At 40.6% G+C, this 16,300-nt stretch overlaps 1 protein-coding gene across 1 annotated transcript in view; it reads left to right on the top strand.

Annotated features, from left to right (window-relative positions):
- Positions 1-16,300, top strand: part of ADGRD1 (adhesion G protein-coupled receptor D1) — a 240,924-nt gene that overhangs the window by 195,477 nt on the left and 29,147 nt on the right. Inside the window, exon 22 of the mRNA XM_077835220.1 lies at positions 7,768-7,859. Within this exon, the coding sequence (XP_077691346.1) occupies positions 7,768-7,859 (92 nt within the window). The remainder of the gene's footprint in view (positions 1-7,767; positions 7,860-16,300) is intronic.

The following is a 16,300-nucleotide window of genomic DNA, read 5'->3' as shown; positions in this document are numbered from 1 at the left end:
GTAGTGTTCTTACAATAATTTGCAAAATATTCCAAATCCAGCTCAGCCCAAAAGAGCAGCAAATAGTGCCAACTGAATATTCTACTTGAGAAATGGATTAATACCCTAGGGAATAACAGCAAGGCTAACTTGTGTTTTCAATGTGTGTGTATTTGTATTTAGTCATCCTGTTATTTAGCAGCAAAAGCTCTTTAAGTAGCAAACTAGCCATTAGCTGCCTGAAATGTTGTTTTGCTAGGAAAGTACAGCTCAAAAGGCAGTACTTAAAAGCCTGACGGCTCCCAACCACAGGGTTTCCATGTAGGGGGCCTCAGCAGAGGAAAATGGCATATAGGCAATCATTCCATGGGGGGAGCAGGCTTTTCAGCCCCCTCCCGCATGGAATGGGTGCCTCTCTCCACAAGATCGGTGCAGCTCCTATGCCTCTGCCTGCCATGCTGCTAGAGCTGCTTCCACCAGGAGCTGCCCCCTTAAAAGGGAGTTACGGAGTGATGGGAGTTGTGTCTGTGGAAAAAGTTAAAGCCTCTGGTAGTTTCCCCATAAAGGCAACAAATCGACCCACCACCTCCCACACTCTGACCACGTGTGGATTCGCAGCCCCCAAAAGTGCTCGCTTTAGGATTTAAGGCAAGGGACATGAGGGGATGGTGCCATGAAGATCTGTAGGGCACCCTTCTAATCCCTAGATCTTAGGCCTTTAAGAACATGAAGAAACCCCCCAGGCAGTATCCTGAAAATATCAAACTTTGCTATTCGCTCTTTCCGCTGATTTGAAAAGCAAATTAATCTTAGTCAGACTGTGCTCAAGGAAACATCTCTCCAAAAGAATCTGTATATTTGGAGCAAGGTAGTAAAGACTTCTGGCAGATGGCTTTGTTCATTATCAGGCATCTGTAACCCTTGGTGTGTTTTCATAGATATGATAGAGTTAAGGCAATTCTAGTGAAAAACCAGACTCCTGTGCTTCCTGGGTGATGGGTAGTAGCAAAGACATTGAACAGACCAAGAAGGTAGCAATCATGCTGAGGAAAATTTTGGACAGTAGTTTGCTGGTCCTTTATGTTGCTTTGACATAAATCATTACTTTCCTAGGCTGATCCCATCCCCTGTTACAAGAATTTCTCTTCAACACCAATTTTGTAGATGAGTGTGCACATCTGAGTAAAACGTCATCACAACAAAGAATTCTGTACCATGGTAACATGGGCTAATTGCTTTTTCATTAGTGGCCCAGACATTCCTTTGGGAATTGGGGCTCTTGTCTCACTGTGCAATCCATGCCTATGAATGGTACTACTTTGTAAATACTAAACACTGAAGGCAACTTGCTGACACACTCACGCTAAATAGTACCTAGTACCCAATTCTGTAATAACAGCTAGCTCTTACACAGCACTGTCTCAAAGCAATTTACAAAGGAGGTCAATCTCATTATCCCCATTTTACTGATGGGAAAACAAAGGCACAGGAAGGTGAAGTGACTTGCCCAGGGTCACAGGCAGAGCTGAGACTAGAACCCAAGACTCCCAAGTCCCAGTACAGTGTCCTACACTGAAATGCCTCCCTCCACTGACTTCAAGGTACTCTTTATTATGAGTAAGGGAGCACCTAGGGGGCAGATCACCCCGCGGGCCCGATGTTCTGCTCTTGTTCTCATTACGTAGTGCCTTGCTCTGCAAGTAGCCTCAGTGATTTAAGTCAGTCTGCTTGAGGAGTAAGTGGGGGACAGAACTTGGCCCCTAATGCTTAGAGGCCCTGAAGCCAGAAGGCACTTAAGCATATGCTTAATTTTAAGCAGGCAAATAGTTTCACTGAAGTCAAGCACATGCTAAGGTGCTTTGCCGGATGGGGGCACAACTCTCAGGAGTTGAGCTTCCTTAATTTTATCCACATCAGTGCCTGAGCCCTCACATTTTTTCTCGTTTAAAATAAAGCTCCTCATTCCTTTTTTTCCTACACAAAAACATGCAGCATTTTTGAAAAAATTAAACTGATGATAAGAAATCAAATGTGAAAGACTAAAGCTAGGAAAGACGACAAATAAGGGTCTGATTAGACCTTTCCATCAGTGCTTGCTTTACTGTATATCTCCTCCATTCCCAACCCTTCTGCCATGCCCTGACCCGTGAGGCAGAACTTCCAGGTGTGAATTCTTTAAGCTGCACTTGTGAAAATCCAAAGTAACTCCCTTTAAATCAACATAATGACCCCACAATTGGTCTGGGGTCGCTGAGAGCAAAATTAGGCCTCTTGTTCTTCCAACTTTGAACATCCATCTGCTTTAACTGATTAGCAGCAGATGGAAATGCATAACATTCACTACAGATTTCCCATGTGATTTAGCGATGGACCTCTGCCACAATAACTTGAGATGTTAGTGTTGCTATTAATGATGTTGTGATGACAAGAAAATTAACTCATGTCCCCAGGAAATACATTAAAGCTAAGGATGGGTGAATCTGTTCAGTTAACCCCCTGACATTTTGCTTGAAACTCATGTGGAACCTAAAAGAGTGTGTGTTTTAAAGAAGCTTGGTCAATGGATTTAATTAACTTAATGTATTGGAAACTTTTTTTGAATGTGTCTGCACCTTCCAGGGTCTGACCTAGAGTGGATGCAAAAGTCCCAAAATGCCAGGCATAAAGCTTTGTTCATGGAGTTTCTGGACTGCACAAGAGAAGCAACAAAAATCTAATGAGATTTGGAGGGAATCTGGATGAAACATAAATAAATTCAGACTAAAATTTTGGCTAAATAAAGGAAAGAGCCTGTTCCTGCCAAATTTCCAGCCCAGCTTTGTTGTAGACCTGTATTTCAGATGAACAACCTTTGGATTGTTACTCATCTCTAACTGGAACCTAAGCCCCATTGTAGTCAATGGCAAAACTCCCACTGACTTATTTTAGAGGCAGGATCCTGCAGTCAAGCCACCCCTTAGATACCTGTGGAAGATTTGACAAAGGCTTGCAGCATCAGGTCCTGCAACAGCAGACATTCCACTGGTTTCAGAGTAACAGCCGTGTTAGTCTGTATTCGCAAAAAGAAAAGGAGTACTTGTGCTCAAATAAATTGGTTAGTCTCTAAGGTGCCACAAGTACTCCTTTTCTTTAGACATTCCACTGAAATTCCAGTTGTGGGGCCAAGCCTTGCTTGCCTGTTGGGGACCCTCTTCCCTTAAACAGAACTACTTTTTCATAGATTCATAGATATTTAGGTCAGAAGGGACCATTATGATCATCTAGTCTGACCTCCTGCACAATACAGGCCACAGAATTTCACCCACCACTCCTACAAAAAAAACCCCTCACACCTATATCTGTGCTATTGAAGTCCTCAAATCGTAGTTTAAAGACTTCAAGGAGCAGAGAATCCTCCAGCAAGTGACCCGTGCCCCATGCTACACAGGAAGGCGAAAAACCTCCAGGGCCTCTTCCAATCTGCCCTGGAGGAAAATTCCTTCCCAACCCCAAATATGGCGATCAGCTAAACCCTGAGCATATGGGCAAGATTCATCAGCCAGATACTACAGAAAATTCTTTCCTGGATAACTCGGATCTCACCCCATCTAATAGCCCATCACAGGCCATTGGGCCTATTTACCATGAATATTTAATTACCAAAACCATATTATCCCATCATACCATCTCCTCCATAAACTTATCGAGTTTAATCTTAAAGCCAGATAGATCTTTTGTCCCCACTGCTTCCCTTGGAAGGCTATTCCAAAATTTCACTCCTCTGATGGTTAAAAACCTTTGTCTAATTTCTAGTCTAAATTTCCTAGTGGCCAGTTTATATCCATTTGTTCTTGTGTCCACTTGCATGAATAAGGACTGCAGGATGTGGCCCATATACTTCAACTTTTCAGAAACTGGTTCTGGGAAAAAAGTCTCATAAGAGAGAAAAGTGATGCTGAAAAGACTTAGAAACAGCCTTGGTTGCCTTTGTAACTGTGGTCCCAACCCTGCAGTCTTCACTCAGGTGAAATGTTCTTCAGCCTTATCCAAAGCTCATTGAAGTCTATGAGAGATTTGCCATGGACTTTGGCTCACCTGCCACTCACACTCACTTTGCTTAGACTAGCAGCTGCTCATCACCTCCTAGGATTTATTACATTGACTTTAATGGGAGTTTTGCCCGAATATAAGCCCTGTAAATCAGGAGATCTGGCTATTGTTATTAACTGTGTTTTTAAAAAAGCAGTACAAGCAAGTTCATGAGTAATTATAAGCAGAATAACTGCAACTCTGAAGTCAATTCTGGTCTTTCAGAAAAATAAGAAATAGGAGCAGCATTCAATTCCCTATCTAAACGTATATTCCTCTAGCTTCAACATTCTAATATGTGAGGCTTCTGTATGTGTGTCTCTCATATTTGGTTGTAAATCTGCAGCAATTTTAAGGTTGTGTTATTTTGTAAGTTAAAATACAATGGTGGTTCATCAACCCAACATTCTCCTATTCATATTGTTGACAAGGTATTAATGCCAGATGTCAAAAAAATCATCGGTGGAACAATTCAGTGGCTGAATTTCAGTTTCATATTATAATTGGAGTGCAATTGCTTCCATATTTTGCTTGCTAGCACATTAATAAAGTAAGAAGTTCATATCTAATCCGTTTATTCAGGCTAGATGTGAACACTAATTTCCCAAATAGCTTATCTGCCCTAAAACTACTTCTTAACGTTCTTGCACAAAACTCATTTCTTGATTTAACCCAGTGCTTTTAGAGAGCTTTCGTCCTCTGAGTATTGTAAGAAAATCCAAACTGTAGTGCAATTAGCCTTTGGGAATACAAGACATTTCAGCAGATGCAGGGTACAAGGCACTAAAGTATGGAGCTCTGGAAATTTAAGAATTTCTTTGCTGATTTTATGATGGGTCTTTATTTTTTTTGTAGTAAGATCATAGTGTTCTCTTGCTATGTGATAGCAATCTCACTGACATACAGCAAAGGGGACATGGTGATAGCGACTTCACAGGAGGAGAAGATCAAAGAATTTATAAACAACTAGCATTTCAGAAGTCCCAAAATATCAGTGAAGTTCAGGCTTCAAATAGTTTTTCATTTATATATAATTCTGAAACTGAAATTCAGCTACAAATGCTAAACATCCTGTGTTTTAGAAAACAGGTTTTGTTTGCATTTGCTTTGAAAGTGCAGTCTACTGGACTTACTCACACAAGTGGTTCTGATAACTGGATCATATGGTCCATATTCAGTGTGGGCTCAATTCTGCAAGGTGTGGAGCATTTTCTGATTGATCCCACAACTTCCACTGAAGCTAATATGAGTTGAGGATGCTCTGCTCCTCTCAAGGAACAGTCAACACCACTGGGGGAACAGACCCTTTTCACCCAGCCCGTACCAAAGCAAACCTTGCATTGGCTACAATGGGAATTTTTCCTGAGTAAAATCTCAATAAAGACCTTAGCCATTGGCTTATTGCCTTCAGTTGGACTCTCACATGAATACAATCAGTACAATTTGACCCTGTGTTTGTGTACAAATATATGAAATAGAGATAGGGGGACCAAAACAATGAAATCTTTAACACATGCTTAAAATATCATCCACGATTAAAAGTAAGGATATGCAATGCAAAGGGTTTCGGAACAGATTGAAACAGCTTACATTAAATGGTAACTAGAACTGCTTCAGTGAATGGTGTACCTGTCAGATCAAAAGTAAGCTGCTCATGACTGCCCATTACAGCCTGGTAAATAAAATAAAATTGTATTTCCAAATGATGGGGAAGGAGACAGGGAATGTCCAAATTCCTACTGAATAATATTCAGATTATCCAACTTCATAGAGACCAGTGAATGAAAATGGTGCCAGCTTTCACAAGGAATTATTCAAATGGATCTAGATCCAGTCCAGAGTGGGATTCTTGATTTCCTACTACCTGTTGTCCAGCAGTAATGATGGGCCAGATCCTCAGCTGCTGTGAATAATCATAGCTATGACTGGCCACAAGAGCTGACGATCTGCACCTACGTGCCTAAAGTCCACAAGAAACAGGGCTTGGGGGCAATGAAGGAAAAGATCTTGAGAAGCCTCAGTGGCCATTAAACTTCAAAAATCTTAAATATTTTCTCATTCTAAAAATCATAATTAAAGCACATATGTACAAATAACTACTTCTGCTCATTCTGAGGTGAAAAATAATTAGTAGCAGCCACTACAGTCTGCATCTCCCTCCTCCTCCTCCTGTTCAGACCTATTCTATTCTTCTTCCTTCATGGTACTTACTCTATGGTAAACAACACACACTGTAGTTAGGGCTGCCCCGGCAGTAACCGGACCCCCAAGGCTCCGCCCTGCCCCTTCCCACAAGGTCCCATCCCTGCTTCATCACTTGCCCCAGGCCCCGCCACACCCCTCCTCTTCCCCACAGCCCTGCCCCTGCACGCCACAAGCCTTGTGAGCAACTTGGCCCTGGAGGTGGTGACGGCTGCTGCTGCTGCACTGCCTCCTTCCTTCTCCTTAGGGTTGCCACAGATTAAAAAAAATGGACCTTGGGGCTTGTCAAATGGCCCCCGGACACTGGTGAAAACTGGACAGGCGGCAACACTAACTGTAGTTGGTGTCTGACTTTAGACTAGAAGGGGGAACTGTACTTTCCCTGCCTCTCAGCTCCCTCTTTCTCTCGCTCTCAAAAAGCTAAGGTGTTTTGACAGCAAGAGTGTCCCTCCAATAGTAAAGCTTCCTTCTCCTTTTCTTCACCTATGACTCTAGACGGGATGACAAACAAGCCTTTGTTCTGTCTTTCCATGTCAATCTTTTCAAGATTCCCTGGGAATTCTTTTCACTCCATGGATGTTTTTCTGCTGGGCCTGTCATCAAATGCAGCATGCCTTTGTGTAAGGCAGAGTTCAGGCTTAACATTTTTCCTTAATTCTGTTTCGAAATGATCTCATGCCAACATTGCAAGCAAATTTTGGTAAGTGGCAAGAATTCAGCACTGAAAGGTCTAAAGGAAGGTGCTTTCTAAAACACAGACGCACACACATTGCAGTTTCCATGGCCAGTTTGTCCGCTGCTGGTAGGAACCTAAGATATTCACATATAGAATAGGGTTTTTTGGCCTTGCAGTTGTGGTCAAATCCATACTTCTGATGATGGGATGCAAAGTTTCTAACTAATGGTCAATTCTCATTCAGCACATCTAACCCAAATCTCAATGTGCAGATAGTGGACATCCATTATAAAAACAAACAAAGTCCCCAATAAGATGCTTTAAACAAAAAAAGTGGGTCCAGATCTTAGCCCCCCACTTCTGCTGCTTTGTGCAGAACAGCCAGAGAACCAGTGGGTTTAGGTTTCTTAGAATTTCCCCTGCACAGGGGAATTTGTGGGTGGCACAGAACTGCTAAAATGGCATCTAGGGGGAAAAGAGTACAAGCTACCAGAACTATCCTTGGGACCACTGTCAGCCTAGCCTAAGTAAGAACAGACCAAAATTATAACCCTATGGTTGGAAAGTTAATATAAAAGGCAAAAGTTATTCTTTTCTGCTGGATTTGTAGAATACATACTCAGGGCACTCTGCATCTCTGACCAGGATGGCTCTAGGCAAAGCAAGCACGTGTTTGGGGCAGCACAATTCCAGGGGCAGCATTCCGGCCACCCCCTGCCCCCCCCCCCTTCTTGGACAGTTGCGCTCTCTGAGCTTGGGGCAGCAAAAAACCTAGAGCCGGCCCTGCCTCTGACATATTCCATGCTCATTTCCCTGACTAAGCTCTGTTTTTTCTTATTTAGGTCAATATTGGCATTCTCATTGCCGTCACCAGAGTCATCTCGAGAATCAGCGCAGACAACTATAAGGTGCACGGAGATGCCAATGCAGTCAAGTAAGTCATTCTGTTCACATTGCTTTGCAATAAGGGACTCACCTAGAACGAGGTTAGGTCACAGATGGCTATGTCATGTGCTCATCTCTGTACATTGGTAGGATGACTCAATAGGAAAAAAAACACAAACAGTCACAGTCAGCAAATTAACCCCCCATTTTTAATGCAGCAACTGTGCTATGGAAGGGGGAAGCGAAGCTGGAGTTAACCCCTTGTTCGCCAGGAGCTAGGTAGTTCCCCTACCATCCCATCACAATCCCCTTCACATACCGACTCATGATTGTGTCTTCTATTAACACTTTGGTTTCTTTCCCCTTAGAGAATAAGTACATTCAAAAGTACATTGCACAGAATGCAACAGTCATTTAATTAGTTTACACTGGAACATTTCAATACTCCCTGGCTTTCTGAGGATAATCCCTGATTTTGACCCTAACTCAGCAAAATATTTAAGCATGTGTTTACCTCTAAGTCCATCCCTATTGAAAAGCACCTAGGCCCATGCTTAACTTTAATTTTGAGCTTAAGTCCTAACGCTCTTATATATCAAAGCAGTTTACACACTATGGTAGTGGCCTTTTTGATGGCCTAGCCAAAACACTGCCTTATTAAAGTGCCATCCCATCGCCAGAAGCTTGGAAGTGACACTTTAACTTAGATACATCTCTGATATCTGAACACATGGGGCTAAATTCTAACCTCAGTCCAAACCCATGGGGTTGCATAAGTGCAACTGACAGCAGAATTTAGCCCACTGAATTTAAGTGAAACACAGTATTGTACAGTCCAGAGAGACATTCTTGTATCTCCTAAACATGCTTTCCTCCAAATATAAAGAGGGCAGATTTAATGTGTCTATTACTGAGTCACTCTAAAATGTGTTGACAATTTGCTTTTTATATTTCTGAGCCATGATGCACAGTACACTTAGGATTTGGTGAGGCTGTCCTGAAATTGTGACATGAAGAGTCATTTTAAGATTGAATTACTCACCTAATTTTTAAAACACCAGCAACTTTCCAATATTGGTGGCACTGATCTAATTAAAGTGAACTTAGTTATTGTATATCTTCTGGAGTGAAGGGAAAAACAGTAAATATGTCTACACAAAAATCTATAAGATAATTATTCTGCAATTAATTCAGAACACTGGAAATTAAAAGGACTGGTGATTCGAGCCTGGGTGAGTCCCTGTGACCTTCAGAAACATGAAGGAATTACAGTACCTAAGGAGACAAATGGCCATCTCTGCCAATAACTATTTTTATTTTCCATTAGAGCTATGAAAATAAAGAAACAGTGTCCATAAGTTAATACAAGCTATATAGATACCATTGAGTACCTAGATACTTTGGTGGCTGGTAAATATATATTGAGAGAGAGAGAGAGATTATGAATCAATACATACCATAGGAAGATGTATAAATCAACACATACCATTGGTATCTTTATGACACTTGTGAGCAGTGCAGGTGGGAGCATAGTGAAGTGCAAATGAGTAGTGCTTAAGGTCCTTTGTTTAAATAACACTAGGGACAGAGTTAGAATGCCTGACATACAGACTGAAAATGTGATTTTTTTTTCTTCGTCCTGCTCTAGGCCATTTAGGGGTGTGGCCATCCACGAATCCGTGCATCCAACCTAAGTCTGCCTCTGACATTATCCTTACAGTTAATAGTATGCTGATGACATAGATAATTATTTCTTATTAATTTTTCAGTGTCCCAAACTGTGCTAGGCACCTGGCAGCACAGACAAAGATGCAGTCCTTTCTCATGGCAGCTTCCAAGCTTATTTATTATCATGTGTGCCAGTGGCCTCCAGAAACCCCAGTCATACACCAGGACCCCATGGTCCCAGGTACTGTAAAAACCGAACAAAAAAGCCCCCAGAGAACTTGCAATCTACTTTCAGACCTGACATAATGAGGAGGATTTTAAAAAAAAGAACAAAACAATAAGGAGGTGTGGCAGGAGATGCAAAGCAGTAGGATTATGAAGTTATTCAGTTATGGACTGTATATCATGGTAGCACAACTCTTCGGTTAAGTATAGGTAAAATAGATATTACAGAGACTGGGTGGGCAAGGTAATATCTGTTATTTGTCCAGCTTCTGTTGGTGAGAGACAAGTAGGTCCAATAAAATATATTACCTGATGATTACCTGTTCTGTTCATTCCCTCTCTGCCCCCTGGCTTCGGCCACTGTTGGAAGACAGGATACTGGGCTAGATGGACCTTTGGTCTGACCCAGTATGGCTGTTCTTATGTTACCTCACCCACCTAGTCTCTCTAATATCTTGGGACCAACATGGCTACAATCATGCTGCAGACAGTAATGTAAAATAGATATGTCATTGTTGGCTAATTTCCTGTGGGTGTTATTGCAGAAGTGGGTCTTCCGGAGAGATTTGAATGAGAAGATAAGTGGCTTTCAGGACCAGGTCCTGGAGTCCCTAATTCAGCAAAGCACTTAATCACATGCTTAACTTTCAGTTAAGGCACAAGTTTGTGTGTTATTGCTTTGCTGAATCAGGGCTTCCATGCTTAGAAGATGTCATATAAAAGGGCACTGTTGTGGGTTGTTGGAGAAATGAGGCGTTGAACCTGATGCTATTAGCAAAATCCAGTTTCTTGCCTTTGCAGTTTGTATTCCTTGCATGCTTAGGGGAGTTTATACATTTTTGTGTTAAAGGAGAGACGATCCCTTTCATGTTAAAGTTTTCCCAGGAAGAAAAAAGCTAATCCCACCAAACCGAACAGGATTCTCTGGTGTTCTCACAGCTGCATGGGAGACTTTTTTCAGTATAAGATAAGAACCAAATACCAGAAAATCCTGGATGTTGATTAGCTGATTTATTATGTGAGCATGTTGGAGTGAGTGAGCATAGCAAGCTGAGACAATGACATAGAGCAAAGGGAAATAAAAATAAGGCAATAACCTCTGTAGTTTCCGTCAAGCTACTGTCACCAAGGACTACAAGGTAGCATTTGAGTCGACAAGTTAAATCAGTGGGGGAGAAATCACTGAAGGCTGCAAAATACTTCATGTAATGGCATCCTTAAAGAAAGGGCCTGTCAGGCATCCATCGGGATCGTACACTTCATTTGACATTAGCTGTGGTGGAAAGCGGATGATGTTAGAAAGAATTCATCAGGTGTATTTTTAGAAAATCCAGCTTGATTGCAATGGGACAAGGTGGGTTTTGCAAGGCAAGGAAGCACTGAAAACAAGTTGAAATTTTTGCTGCAGTTATGTATTGTCTCGGGGGATAAGGGGATTTTGCAGGCACATAAAGTGCTCAGGGTATCAGAAACCATCAGACAAAGGTGAAAGGATAAGAATTACTGTACAGGGGAAATTGTGGTACCAGGGAAGGTCTGCCCAGTGCGGCGAATTGCCCTAGCTAAGGGGCAGAAAAAGAGGGAAGGATTTAACTTGTGTCTTTTCAAGATGGGAAGAAATTAAAGACAGGGAAGCCCAAGGGTGAATGCTGAGTTTTTGTCTGAAAGAATTTGGATGATGATATTTAAATAGAAAGATTTCTAAGTTGGCAGGTGATAATGAACTGGACGGCACAGCACAATGAATGAAAAACAAGTAAGAGGTGGCAGAAGGAATATAGCAGGGCTGCCAAATGCTTGCTCGCTTCTCCTTGGTAAGAAAATAGGGTCAACATTTACAAGTGTGGATGTGTAAAATATATCTATCGGCACCTAAATAAGTGGCCTGATTTGCAGACATTCTCAGTACCTACAACTCCCATTGACATCAGCATGAACGTAGGTCCTTAAATTTCGACATCCGAGTCTGAAAATTCTAGCCTGCAATTCTTAAGCCCACCTTCTTCCAGGTTTTGCTGCCAGAGGAAAACTTTAACTAGATTGAGGGGAGCTGATATGCTATGTGAAAAGAAAGCCAATTAAAGGGATGCTATATTGTGGTCCAAAGAAAAAAATATCAAGTGATGGAGCCTCATGACAAAATGTAAAAGTTAACGAAGACTAACTGCACTAGAAGCACATTTTAGATGGTACATGGAACATAAAATAAAAGAAGAGATATATTTCTAGTTAATACAGGGCCTAATCTTCCAAGGTACCAAACACACTGGTTACAAGGTCTTGAGTGTTTTACACTTCCATTGAGTGCATTAGGACTGGAAGGCACTTAGTGCCTTGAAATATCAAGGTAGAGATTATCTGAAGTACTTGATAGACTAAGAATGCAATCATGATCACGATGATACCAGTCAGAAAGGATAATATATTCGTAGAGATGCGTTGGTTTGTCCATGGTGTATTTAGGTTCCCTAAAGATGAGGTTACTTGGCAATGCAAGTGGATATTACCAATGGGAGCCTGTTTCTCTTGGCAACAGACAGTAACAAACTGATGTAATTATTTATAGTAATTGATCATGATTTTCCATATGGCAGTGATCTGAGTCAGCATGCTGATTGGATTATGACTACAGAACAGCATATGCCAGCTCTTTGCTGTAAGTGCAACATGCATTGAAACCATATACAAGTTGGGCAGTTTGCTAGCTCTTCCTGCCTATGAAATACCCCAGTATAGTTCTTGTTCAGAAAGCTGGCATTTGCTTTTGGCAAACTGAATTTCCTCAAAAATTCAACTTTATGGGAAAAAGTCCTGAATTTCAAAACGAAAACAGTAGTACAAAAAGGGAGAAGGAAGTTGCTTTCTGTAATATTCAGAGTCTAGCTGTAAAGTGAATCAACTCCATGTCTTGTCCAATATTTAAATTCCTCTCGCAGCATGGTGCAATATGGGTGAAGTGACCTTCTCAGTTCCAGTTGTTGCATGTCCCACTGAAGGGAGCAGACATATCCTTAGCTAATCAGTTTACTCCAGTTTCAAAGACACAAGGCAGGTGCACATTAACCAACCCCTATGAACTAAATAAAAAAACAAAACCCAAATTAAAAAACAATTGGCTGAAGTTCAAGAAGAAACATCAAAGAGAAAAACTCATGTGTCTTTGGGATGCAAATGTGCAGGAATCATGGTAAAATTACCCATTTGAAGGTCCAATGCTTAAGACATTTTTTTGGAGCAAAAGGGGGGTTAAATTCAAGATTTCTGGAAATCTGATTCGAGTAGCAGTCCAGATATTAAATGTTCAGTAGGTAGGTTCTTTTTTTGGTCACAATCTGGGCTTGTATCAAATCATCTATTCCTGCATGTGAAAATACTCAGAACTGGTCACTTTTATGGACATCTAAGGGGTGGCTGAATTCTAGCACAGAAATACAAACTAGTAATTAGGGCTGAGTGAAGAATTTCCCACAATTGTTTATTATCTGAATTTATTCAGTTGTTTCATGAATTATTTAATGATGTATGGTTTATTTACAGGTTTCAGTAGCAGCTATCAGGAAAGGTGAGCTATTACCAGCAGGAGAGCTGGGGGGGGGGAGGGGGGAGGGTTTGACCTTTTGTAGTGATTATAGGCCCCCCCCCCCCCCGCTCTCCTGCTGGTAATAGCTCACCTTAAGTGATCACACTCGTTACAGTGTGTATGGTAACACCCATAGTTTCATGTTCTCTGTGTATATAAATCTCCCCACTGTATTTTCCACGGAATGTACCCGATGAAGTGAGCTGTAGCTCACAAAAGCTTATGCTCAAATAAATTTGGTAGTCTCTAAGGTGCCACAAGTACTCCTTTTCTTTTTGGTTTATTTACAAATATTCAGAATATGAACTCTGTTGCTTAGTTGTGGTTGGTCAAACAAATCACACAAGCACTTCCAGCACAAATAATTTTGTGTATGAATTCAGATGTTGTGTTCCATGAATAATCTTGTTATGCCTTTGTGATTTGCTCCCTGTGAACGTTTTTGCCACTGAAACGTAATCACTTGAATCCGTTCATAAGGAGCGAACACAGAATGGGCACAAGCATAGCTGAAGGGAATGCATTAAAATATTTAAAGGAATATTGATAGACTAGTTTTTGCATTTTCCACCTAGCTCAAATAGGGTGAATTTTGGGAAAGTACTTAAGCATGTGCCTAACTTTAAGCACATGAATAGTTCCACTGAGTTCAATTAAATAGATGAGTTCAATGGGAGTACTCATGTGCTTAAGTACCTTCCTGAATCAGGGTCCTACTGAACAATTAAAATAAAAAACCTCTTGTCTTTATTTATTCATGCAGTATGCAACTTCTTAAATGCAGGGTTCACACAGAGACACTGAGTTTTATTGCCTTTTTGTTTTATACATGTATCCACTTTATAATACATGATGTTAGAGCTGACTGAAGATTTGTAGACAATAGTTTTCTGCTAGAAAATGCTGATTTGAGAAAATTGAAATGTTTAATGCGAAGTATCAGTTTTGTCGAAATTTTGGTGGGAAATTATCAAAATGTTTGATTCCAATGAGGGTGAAAGATTTAATTTCAACATTATCACTTTTACTTTTATATTCTATTCTACCTGAAATTATTGTCAAATCAAAGCATTTTGACATTATTGAAAGGTCAAAAGAAATATTTCAAAAATATTTCATTTTGCAAAAAGTCCAGAGATTTAGAATTTTCGGCCAATTCAGGTGAAAACCAAATTTTTCAAAATACTGAATTTTGACCAGCCCTACATGGAGTAGTTGATCTTGGATGCAAATGTAAGACTTCAAGGTCTCAGTTTGGGGTGAAATACTGGATGTTGAAAGAGAGATTTCCCCTAACGAAAACTTCAGTTTTTGGTGGGTTTACTGTAGAGATTGACTCCAACGTTCCCATAGCCTGCTGGGCACAGGACATGATTTTACAAAGCATTTAAGCACGTGCTTAAGTGTTCTGCTGAATTGGGGCCTTAGTGGAGTGGACATACTTCAGTTAAGATCCCACTTGCTTAACTGAACACCATATAAGCACCTTGAATCTGTTATAAAGCCCATCATAGTCAATGGAAAAACTCCCATTGACATCAGTGGGGCTGTGGATCCACTTTTCAGCACCTAATGGATGGAGATTGGGTGAGGGAGAGTTGCCTTCCTATGCTTGGGTGAGGAAAGATGTCCAGTTTGACTGTATTGTCATAAATAAACTTGATCAGAGAAAAGCCTCCTTTATCACATGTAATCATTTTCATCATATAAGTGGGGTGGGGCTTCTGAATATATTTGGGTTAAAAGAATGTGCAGTTTTTCAAAAAGACTTAATTACAATACTTTCAGGAGACATAGTGGACACACAAAAGTAAATACGAAATGCAAAACGCCTTTCTCCATCTCTACTCCCACAGAAGTGGTTTTAGGCTTGAAACAAAGCTACTGGGCGTAGCTATATCATTGGGCTTCCCAGCATGCTCAATTTTACACCACATTTGTCCCACAGATAGAGTTTCATTAGCTTGCTCTCAAATAAACAGCCAAATCAAACTCTTGCTGACTGCTTCCCCACTGTCTTCTCAGAAATGGCCCAACGAGTTGGAACAATCAGTATCATTTATATAAAATGTAGACTTCATAAGCTAGTGAACCAGAAATGATAGCTATCACAATCAGCCAGGGAGAAAGCAATTACAATATAATTAGAAAATTTCCTTAGCGTTTTACTTTGTTTCACTATACACATTCTCTTTGTCCTGCGAAGCTCAATGTTCACTCAATAAAATGATCAAAACAGTCCCTTAGATCTCTAGAGAGGGAATAAGTTTTTTCCCCCATTTTGTTAAATTAATGATTGAAATCAGGAATACATGAAAAAATGGTTTGTTTTCCCATGATGGCTTGCAGTATAGACCCAATTCTGCTCCCATTGAAGCGAATACAGATTTTGCCATCAACTTCAGTGAGAACAACTCATATGTTCCCTTTCCCAGAAAACTGTATGACAGATTTAGGATACATGTATCCATTTGGACATGTTTGACACAGGAGTTACATGTGTGCTATTATGTGTTGTGATTCACATAACCTTGAACCAAATTTTTGAAGGAATTTCCAACTCCTACATGAGGTGCTGTCGCATTAGCAACCATGCAGAATTTTTTTTTTTAAAATTAAAGAGACTCTTACTAAATTCTACAAAGCTAAACAGGCATAAAGTCACAGAAAATAAATGCCAAGATATCTAATGTTGTTAAATCCTCCAGATAAAAAAAAAAAGAGGTCACTGGCTTAATTAAGTGCTTTGTTTTTTCTACTTACCTAAACAATAATAAAAAAAAAGGAAGCCTTGCGTTTTCTAATTTAGAATAGCTGCTCTATTATCTATTTACATTAGCTAAAGATTTACAGCTAAATCATTCACATGCTTTTCATTTCCTTGAACTATGCATTCTTATTTTCTGATAGGAGATACCCACACGTACGGTCTGCACACAGACACCCTCATCGATGGCACAGCTGTTTGCAAGGGTTTTGCCAAACACACTGAGTTGCTCTTGTTCAAAGGCCTCCCA

The sequence above is a fragment of the Eretmochelys imbricata genome, chromosome 15 (assembly GCF_965152235.1).
Source record: "Eretmochelys imbricata isolate rEreImb1 chromosome 15, rEreImb1.hap1, whole genome shotgun sequence".
Lineage (NCBI taxonomy): Eukaryota > Metazoa > Chordata > Testudines > Cheloniidae > Eretmochelys > Eretmochelys imbricata.
Note: the sequence above shows the minus strand (reverse complement) of the source record. Positions and strands in the feature narration are given on the sequence as shown.